The sequence below is a fragment of the Eimeria necatrix genome, genomic scaffold, assembly GCF_000499385.1.
Source record: "Eimeria necatrix Houghton genomic scaffold, Enh_scaff95, whole genome shotgun sequence".
Lineage (NCBI taxonomy): Eukaryota > Apicomplexa > Conoidasida > Eucoccidiorida > Eimeriidae > Eimeria > Eimeria necatrix.
This window is the reverse complement of record NW_013651798.1, coordinates 37,501-46,615: the sequence shown is the minus strand read 5'-3', so window position 1 is coordinate 46,615 and position 9,115 is coordinate 37,501. Positions and strand designations below refer to the sequence as shown.

At 50.6% G+C, this 9,115-nt stretch overlaps 2 protein-coding genes across 2 annotated transcripts in view; both read right to left on the bottom strand.

The window, feature by feature from the left end:
* Window positions 1-1,992, bottom strand: part of ENH_00084350 (Tubulin alpha-3 chain, related) — a gene marked incomplete at both ends in the record, with an annotated part of 2,992 nt that extends 1,000 nt beyond the window's left edge. Inside the window, 2 exons of the mRNA XM_013577914.1 lie at window positions 643-854; window positions 1,556-1,992. Coding sequence (XP_013433368.1) covers window positions 643-854; window positions 1,556-1,992 — 649 coding nt within the window. The remainder of the gene's footprint in view (window positions 1-642; window positions 855-1,555) is intronic.
* Window positions 1,993-8,212: 6,220 nt separating this feature from the next.
* ENH_00084340 (sec1 family domain-containing protein, putative) overlaps window positions 8,213-9,115 on the bottom strand; it is a gene marked incomplete at both ends in the record, with an annotated part of 5,457 nt that continues 4,554 nt past the window's right edge. The window contains 3 exons of the mRNA XM_013577913.1: window positions 8,213-8,368; window positions 8,810-8,852; window positions 9,062-9,115. The exon at window positions 9,062-9,115 is cut by the window's right edge and continues 21 nt beyond it. Coding sequence (XP_013433367.1) covers window positions 8,213-8,368; window positions 8,810-8,852; window positions 9,062-9,115 — 253 coding nt within the window. The remainder of the gene's footprint in view (window positions 8,369-8,809; window positions 8,853-9,061) is intronic.

Sequence of the window (9,115 nt, the reverse complement as noted above, 5' to 3'; positions counted from 1 at the left end):
CTAAAACGCCGGTGAGGGCGAGAAGGGCGTTGTAGGGCTCTACGCAGCTAGCTGCGCAGCCAGCTGCGTGGCTAGTTGCGTGGCTAGCTGCGTGGCTAGCTGCGTGGCTAGCTGCGCAGCTAGCTGTGCAGCTAGCTGCTGGCGAGGGCCACAGCAGCAACTCCAGCAAAGGCACTTTCGGGGCTTCTTCTGCAGCAAATGTCAAAACTGCTTCTCCAAACCCTGAGCCAGCCCCGCCCCCCAAAGAGCGCATGCACAAGAGGCCTGAGACAACGCACACACAACAAACCCAGACGCACGTCTAAACCCTAAACCCTAAACCCTAAACCCTAAAACCTGAACCTTAAACCCTAAAACCTAAGCATTAAACCCCAAACCCTAAACCCCGAACCCAAAACCCTAAATCCTAGACCCCAAGCCCTAAACCCTAAAACACTAAACCCCAAACCCTAAACCCTAAACCCTAGCGGAACGGGACCAGCACTGTAATGCTAGACTTGCGTGAGGGCCCGAAAGGCCAGAGGAGCACGGAAATTGAGTAGAGCTTGCGGCCTCACTGTTACTGCGCCGCAGCGAGGGTTTAGGGTTTAGGGTTTAGGGTTTAGGGTTTAGCCTTTAGGGTTTAGCGTTTGGGGAGCGAACCGCCGGGCTTGTCTGTGGCCTCGAGCTGCTGCCGGAGGAGGTCTTGGAAGAGGGATCGCGTGGGATCGGCCGATCCCAGCGCGCGGCCTCTGGGAAAAAGAGAACTTGCATTTTCTTTTCCGGAAAAAAAAGAAAAAGGAGAAAAAGTTCGACCCAAAGGACTTTTCAAAATCTCGTCCCGACTCTCCAAGTCCAGGTCCAGCATTGCGCACCTGGCACGCACACACACTCCGCGCGCAATCTGCTGCACCCAGCAGCAGCAGCAGCAGCAGCAGCAGCAGCAGCAGCGGAAGCAAAGGCATTTGCAGTAGCAGAAGAAGAAGCGGAGGGAGAAGAAGAAGAAGCAGAAGCAGCAGCAGCAGCAGCAGAAAAGCAGGAACAGCTGCAGAAGCAAAAGCACTAGCAGCACCAGCAGAAGCAGCAGAAGAAGCAGCAGCAGCAGAGGCAGCAGCACAAGAAACAGCGGCGGGAACAGCTGCAGGGGCGTGAGCAGCAGCAGCAGCAGCAGCAGCAGTAGCAGCAGCAGCGGCAGCAGCAGCGAAGGAAGTGGGAAAAGCAGCAGCACGCAGTAGGGTGCAGCGAAAGCGATTCAGAGGGCCAGGGGATATCAAAGAAAAGACAAAGCTGCCACAGAGAAAACTCTAAACCCTAAACCCTAAACCCTAAACCCTACACCCTAGGCCCTAAAAAGAATAACAAGAAAGAAGGACAAAAAGAAAACGAAGCCGAATCTGAATTTGCTGCTGCAGCTGTTTGAGCCGCAGAAGCAAAAAGCAGCCACGGGGGCCCCAAACAAGAGAAAGCCAAAAGCGGGGCGAAGAGAGGAAGGGCCCTGCAGCAAAACACAGCAGCAGCAGCAGCAGCAGCAGCTGCTGCTGCTGCTGCTGCTTGTAGGGAGGCCCCCAGAACTCACCGGGGAACTCTTCTTCCTGCTTCTGTCTCAGTGAAAAAACAGTCTTCTGCTGCCTGGGCTGTCGCCCCCAGGGGCCCCAGGGGCCCCCAGCTTGGGGTCCCTGGGGGCCCCTGCTCCAGCATGAGGGGCCCCAGGGGGGCCCCTAGGGGGCCCCCCAAGGGGGCCCCCAGGGGAGACCCCAGGGGTGATCCTGCGGGGGACCCCAGGGGGCACCCCTTTACGGCGCCGCAGGGCGGCCCCCCGGGGGCCCCCCATGGGGCCCCCCCGGGGGTACCCCAGGGGGCCCCCCCGGGGGCCCCCCAGGGGGCCCCTATTGTGGAGTCAAAGGGCAAACCCTCGTAAGAAAGACCCTGTTCTGCCAGCAGCAAATCCCAAAAAGCGGCGCCGCTGCGGAGGCCCGCCTGTCCTGTGTGTATAGAGATGATTTGCCTCACCATTGGAGCTCAGGCTGCATCCGCGGGCCCCAAACCCTAAACCCTAAACCCTAAACCCTCGGGAGGGAAACAGAGGGGCCCTTAGGAGCTCCGGAAGTCCCCCGGGAGGAGCCTCGAGTGGGGTAGCGAGCCACTGGTGTAACCACTGGGCCATCGAGCAGCAGCAGCAGCAGCAGCAGCAACAACAACAACAACAGCAGCAGCACCAAGAACAGAAATATGAGTTATAGGCTAAAACTGTGAGCATAAATGAGCTGTATGTACACTGCAAACCCTGCCTTCCGCCAACCGCTGCAGGCCAGACTCGAGGGGGCCCCACGGACTAGACGCGGAGAGGGTCTTTGGGGCCCTCTTCTGCTCAATTTAAATGAATAAATGAATTTAAATTGACTTTTAAACTCTATTAAACAAACGAAACCACGGAAAGAGCCTCTTGGCACGCAGCAGCACTTCTCCGCAGAAGGCTTGGCGTCCAAGGGGCCCCTCAACACAAGCTGGGGGGCCCCCAAGTCTAACTCTGCAGAAATGCAGCAGCAGCAGCAGCAGCAGCTGCTGCTGCTGCGGCAGCTTTACATTCAAAAGCAATAGTTGATGCATCGTGACCTACAGCAGCTGCTTGCAGATTTGCTGCTGGGAGGTCCACTGGTGCTGCACGAGCGGTGCTGCTAGATCTGCTGCTGCTGCTGCTGCTTCTAGATCTGCTGCAGCTGCCACTTCAATAGCTGCTTCTTGTGAAGTTCGCTTGTGCGGGGCCCCCAGCAGAGCCAAGCCAGGCCGACAGGGGTCGGGGGGCCCCCCAGCAGCAACTAGCCAGTACCCTCTCTACAAGAGGTGCCCACAGGGGCTCCTAGGGGCCCCCAATTCAATTCTTAGGGGCCCTGAAGGGGCCCCTGGGTTTTCAGGGGGCCCTGCAGCAGCAGATTCGGCCGCCGCCCCAGGTTTGTGGGGCCCCACAGCAGCTCCTGAGGGGAACTGGGGGGCCCCCAGGGGCCCATCTGGGGCCCTTCTAGCAAACAAATATCCTTTTGGGAGCCTCAATTTCATTTAAAGAAATTTGGAGGGCCCCAGGGGCCCCCAAACTCCACCACTGTTCTAGCAGGACCTCACATAGCCCCAAATGTCCTGGGGAAGTGAAATATTAACTTAAAACGGGGGCCCCGGGGGCCCCAGGGGCCCCCTGGGGCCCCTAGGGGCCCCTGGGGGCCCCAGAGGGGCCCTCAATAAGAGGCAGTACCCAGCGGGGCCCCACCTGGGATAAGCTGGGAGGGCCCAAGGCGACCTCAAGGGTACTTCAGACTTTATAGTGGCCCCTAAGAAGGGCTTGCGGCCAATTTGGGGCCCCCTTTGCAGATTTTGGGGCCATTTGGGGGCCCCTTTAGGGCCTTTAGAGGCTTTCAAAAGACACGGGGAGGGGGCCCCCACGGACCTCATAAGGGGCTCTCATGAGCCACGAGAAAGGGCCCCCCAGGGGCCCCCAGAAGGGCCTTTAGGGCCTCCCCACGGGGAAAGGGGGCCCCCGGGCTTTAACGGGGCAAATAGGGTCTAAAAAGTGGCACCGAAAAGAAGTTCCTGGAAGACCCACGGGGGCCTTTGAGGCCTTTTAAATGCCTCAGAAAGGGGGCCCCAGGGGGCCCCAAGGGGCCCCAGGGGGTCCCAAGGGGCCCCAGGGGGCCCCAAGGGGCCCCAGGGGGGCCCAAGGGGCCCCAGGGGGGCCCAGGGGGCCCCAGGGGGCCCCATCAGAGCCTCTAATGACTTTCAAGAGCCACGGGAAAGGGCCCCAAGGGGACCCAGTGAGAACCTCCTGGGGCCCCAGTGGGGGCCCCAGTGGGCCCCAGGTTGGGGCCCCAGGGGCCCCCAGACGGGGCCCCAGGGGGTGCCCCAGAGGGGGCCCCCTCTGGGGGCCCCTACTCGTGGCCAAGTTGAGTTAACTCCTGCAAGAACTCTTCGGGGGTAACGAATTCTGTGGAGCCGAAGATTAGCTGGGGACACAACACGCAAACACATGCTAGGCCTGCTGCTGCTGCTGCTGCTGCTGCTGTTGCTGTTGCTGCTGCTGCCGTTGCTGTTGCTGCTGCTGCTGCTGCTGCTGCTGTCTGCTAGCGGCTAAGAGCAGCCGGAGCTCGACGAGTCGGCACGACAGCGCGCCACCTCCTTGCCGCCGCAGCTGCAGCTGCTGCAGCAGCAACTGCAGCAGCAGCAGCAACAACTGCAGCAGCAGCAGCAGCAGGCCGACGCACCTGCTTCTGAGTCTTAGCAGCAAGTTCCCTCACTGCTGCTGCTTCCACGTAAGAGGCCCCCCCCAAGACAAAGACTATAGCCTGCCGCACTGGGGGGCCCCTGTTGGCAGTACCACCTGGGGACACTGCTGCGCTGGGGGGCCCCGAGGACTGCTGCCCCCTCTGCAGCAGCAGCAGCAGCAGCAGCAGCAGCAGCAGCAGCAGCAGCAGGCATACAGTGGCTGCGGGAGCTGTGAAAGGGCTTCCACAAGAAGTCCATTTTTAATTAAATAAAAACAAAAATGATAATAATAATAATAATAACTATTATTATTATTATACTAATTATAATTATAATTAAACATAATCCCAGGGAGAGAACCTCTTGCGTTTGAAGGGGGTTTTCGGGCATGCAGCGACACAGAAAACCCTATTTTAGGGTTTACAGGCGAGGCGAAACACCATATTAGGGTTTAGAGGTGTAATGCATTACTACTTTAGGGTTAAGAAGGCTAGCAAAACACTATTTAGGGTTTGGAAGTGCGGCGAAACACTATTTTAGGGTTAAGAAGGGCATCGAAACACGATTTTAGGGTTTGGAAATGTAGCAAAACTCTATTTTAGGGTTTAGAAGGCTAGCAAAACACGATTTCAGGGTTACCAAGGCTAGCAAAACACTATTTTAGGGTTTAGAAGGCTAGCAAAACATTATTTCAGGGTTACCAAGGCTACCGAAACGCTATTTTTGGGTTTATATATAAGGCTAGGAAAACACTGGTTTTTAGGGTTTAGAAGGCTAGCAAAACACTATTTTAGGGTTTGCAAGGCTAGCAAAACACTAATTTAGGGTTTGGAAGGCTAGCAAAACACCTTTAGACTCAAAGTCTGGCGGCCAGGGACTTCTTGGCCCTCCAAAAGGCCCTCCAGCAGCTGAGTAATCGGGGAAGACTTCCGCACCAGCAGGTTCTTTACACCCTGCAGCAGCAGCAGCAGCAGCAGCAGCAAGAGCAAAGCAGCAGCAGCAGAGCAGCAGCAAAGCAGCAGCAGCAGCGCAGTAGCAGCAGCACAGCAGCAGCAGCAGCAAAATTGCAACAGCAACAAAGCAGTAGCAGCAGGACAGCAGCAGCACAGCAGCAGCAGCAGCAGCAGAACAGCAGCAGCAGCAACCCGTCTTTTGTGCAGTTACTTTCTAAATGTTATATATAAAGAGCTTTTGAACAAAATGGGGAAATAACAAAAAGTAATGCATGCAGCGCAAAGCAGAAAATAAATTCCCTTTGTCTCATTTGGTCCTTTTTCGCATGCAAAAGGTTCAAAAGATTTCGGAAATAAAAGTATTTGTTTGCATGCAGCATTTAGATATTTCAAAAAAATAAAAGACAAAAAAATGCATGCAAAGGGAAGCAAATTGATGCATGCGCATGCAGCAGAAAAAGTAAGAAAAAGCAAGAAACATGAGATTAAAAAAGATAAAAAAAAGATTAAAAGATTAAAAGATAAAAGAGAAGACTACAGGAGATTCACAAGGATTTAAAAAGATTAAAAGAGATTAAATGAGATTGAAAGAGATCAAAAGGCATTAAAATAAACAAAAAAAGTCGAAATGATACAAGAAGAGATAAAGAGAGATAAAAGGACCCAAAAGGCCGACAAGCGATCTAAAAAGATTCGAAAAAAAGAAAAGGGGAAAAAAGAAGAAAAGAAAAAGCAAAGGAAGACAAAAAGATGCAAAACACTGCAAAAAGAATCGAAAACGGAGACAAAAAAACAGCAGCAGCAGCAGCAGCAGCAGCAGCAGCAGCACCTGCAGCAAGCCCCGGCCCTTGTCCAGAAATTTGCTGCCAATGCCTTCGAGACCAGCAGCTGTAGAGACACCTGAAGAGACAGCAGCTTGCTGACTCGCCCCAATTGAACGGAGAGCCTGCGCACACAAATGCTGCTGCTGCTGCTGCTGCTGCTGCTGCTGCTGCTGCTGCTGCTTATGATTACGATTATGATTCGGATTATGCTGCTGAGTATGCTGATTATGCTGCTGCTACTGCTGATTATGTTGATTATGCTGCTTCTGATGAGAAAGAAAACATTGGAGACAGCAGCAGCTGCAGCAGGAGACGAAAGGAGACAGCAGCAGCAGCAGCAACAGCAGCAGCAGCAGCAGCAGCAGCTGACGCTGAATCTTTTGAGGAAGTTGAGGGCAGCCACGTCAACTCCCTGCTGCTCTAAAGTGGAGACGAGACTCTGAAAAGTGGCCGCGGGGAAATTAGCTGCAAGCAGCAGCAGCAGCAGCAGCAGCAGCAGCAGCAGCAGCAGCAACAGCAGGGAAGACAATAGAGACAAACAGGGGAGGCAAAGAGGCAGCAGCAGCAGCAGCAGAAGAACAGAGAGACAATAGAAATAAAGGAAGAGATAGCAGCAGCAGCAGCAGCAGCAAACAAGAGAGTCAAAAGGGGGGCTGGGAGCAGCAGCAACAACAGGTGCAGCAGCAGCAGCAGCAGCAGCAGCAGGAGACAAGAAGGAACAGATACAAGAAAGACAAGACGCAGCAAAAGCAGCGTGAAAGAAGATAAACGGAAACAGCCAAGAAAAGAGACAAAAGAGAAAATAAAAATAAAACGAAACAAAAAAGAAATAAAATATAAATAAAAAATAAAAAAGAAATGAAAAAGGAAACAAGGAAGGGATAAAAAAGAAAATAAAAGGAAACAAAGAAATAACAAAGGAGAAAACGGGGACCGAAAGGAGAGAAACAAAGAAGAGATAAAAACAAACAAACAAGAAGAAAAAGAGACAAAAAAGACAAAAATGAGATATAAAAGAGATAAAACAGATAAAAAAGGGGCCAAAAAAACATAAAGAAGGACAAAATAGGATTAAAAAGAGACAAAGAAAGTAAAAAAGAGATTAAAAAGAGACAAAAAGTAAAAAAGAGATAAAAAAGATACAAAAAAGGGATAAAAAAGACAAAAAAGGAACAAAAAAGGCGCAAAAAAGATACAAAAAAAAGATACAAAAAAGGACAAAAAAGGGACAAAAAAGAAAAAAAGGAACAAAAAAAGACAAAAAGGGGAAGAAAAAGACAAAAAAAGGACAAAAAAGACAAAAAAAGATTTAAAAAAAATAAAAAAAGAATTTAAAAAGATAAAAAAGGGGAAAAGAAAGCAAAAAAGACGCAAAAAAGATAAAAAAAAGGCAAAAAAGATTTTAAAAGAAAACAAAAATGGAGTCTGACGGCGGGAAAGAAAGAGACAGGCGAGGAGGCGAAGTTTGTCTTCAGAAGTCCCAGCAGCAGCAGCAGCAGCAGCAGCAGCAGCAACAAGTTGCTGCGCTGCTGCTGCTGCTGCTGCTTCTCGTTCTTGCGGGAAGTTTTGCTCAACTTCGAAAAACCTGCAAACCCAAAATCCGAAAAACATTTCAAAATCAAACATTTAAATTTAATTTAAATTAAATTGAATTAAATTTAAATTAAATTTAAATTAAATTCAAATTTGGTTTGAATTTAATTTAGATTTAAGTTAAATTAAAGTTGAATTAAGATGGAATTAAAATGGAATTAAAGTGGAGTTTAAACGGAATTTAAATGGAGATTGAAATGGACTTAAAATGGAATTAAAATGAAGATTCACATGAGAACTAATGAAATTAAAATGGGGATTTAAATGGATTAAAATGAAGATTAAAAGGACCATTAGGGTTTAGGGTTTAGGGTTTAGGGTTTAGGACCTGTCGAGAGCCCTTTCTTTCATTGCAGAAACGAGAGCCGTGGCTATAATATAAAGAATATCGAAAGACGTAAAGAGATTTAAAAAAAGATTTAAAAAAGAATTAAAAGATTCAAAAAGATTTAAAAAGATTTAAAAAGATTCAAAAAGATTTGAAAAGATTCAGAAAGATTGAAAAGAATTAAAGGGTTAAAAAATGTCCAAAAAAAACCAAAAAAACGCCAAAAAGAGCCAAAAAGAGACCAGCGGACTATTAGGGTTTAGGGTTTAGGGTTTAGGGTTTAGGGTTTAGGACCTATCGAGGGCTCTTTCTTTAATTGCAGAAACAAGAGCTGTGGCAATTGTCGTGTGGGCGTCGAGAGATCTTTTCTTATCCGCCAAATCCGGGAGAACATCCACGGCTTTCAGAATCTCCGAAGAAAAGTCCCCAGCGCCTGCAAAACCCTAAACCCTAAACCCTAAACCCTAAACCCCAAACCCTAAACCCTAAGGGCTAGGCAAAGCAGGCGCTGCGGGGAGAAGAAGGGAGGGCAGTGGTTATTTTTGAGGCCAAAAGTAACAAAAAATAAAATGAATGCTGGAGCTTACACCGCATAGGGTTTAGGGTTTAGGGTTTAGGGTTTAGGGACTGATTCGAGGCCTGGCGCTGCGAGCTGGACTCTAGGGTTTGGAGTCAAGGCTGCAGCCTGCGGCGGCACCGCCGCCTCCAATTCCCAGCTGCAGGGTTTAGGGTTTAGGAACTAGGGCCTAGGGTTTAGGGTTTAGGGTTTAGGGTTTAGGGTTTGGCGTGCCGGGCTGGGCAAAGGCGTCGGGGGGGCCCCTCCCAACCCTCGAAAGCTCGGAATTATATTCTGTCAGCATTTGGCTGACTGCAGCAGCAGCAACGGGAAAAGGCGAAAACGCGTGGTCTCTCCAGAACAAGTCCCGCCTGCAAAACCCTAAACCCTAAACCCTAAACCCTAAACCCTAAACCCTAAACCCTAAACCCTGAACCCTGAACCCGGAACCCGGAACCCGGAACCCTGAAGTGCCCGCAAGCCGATGAAACAAACTCTCTCGCCCGAAACCCTAAACCCTAAGCCCTAAGCCCTAAACCCTAAACCCTAAACCCTAAACCCTAAACCCTAGGTCTTTCACTTCTCGAGGTCAAAGACCTTCGTCGTCGGGGCCGCTCCCCCTTCGCCTGGAGTT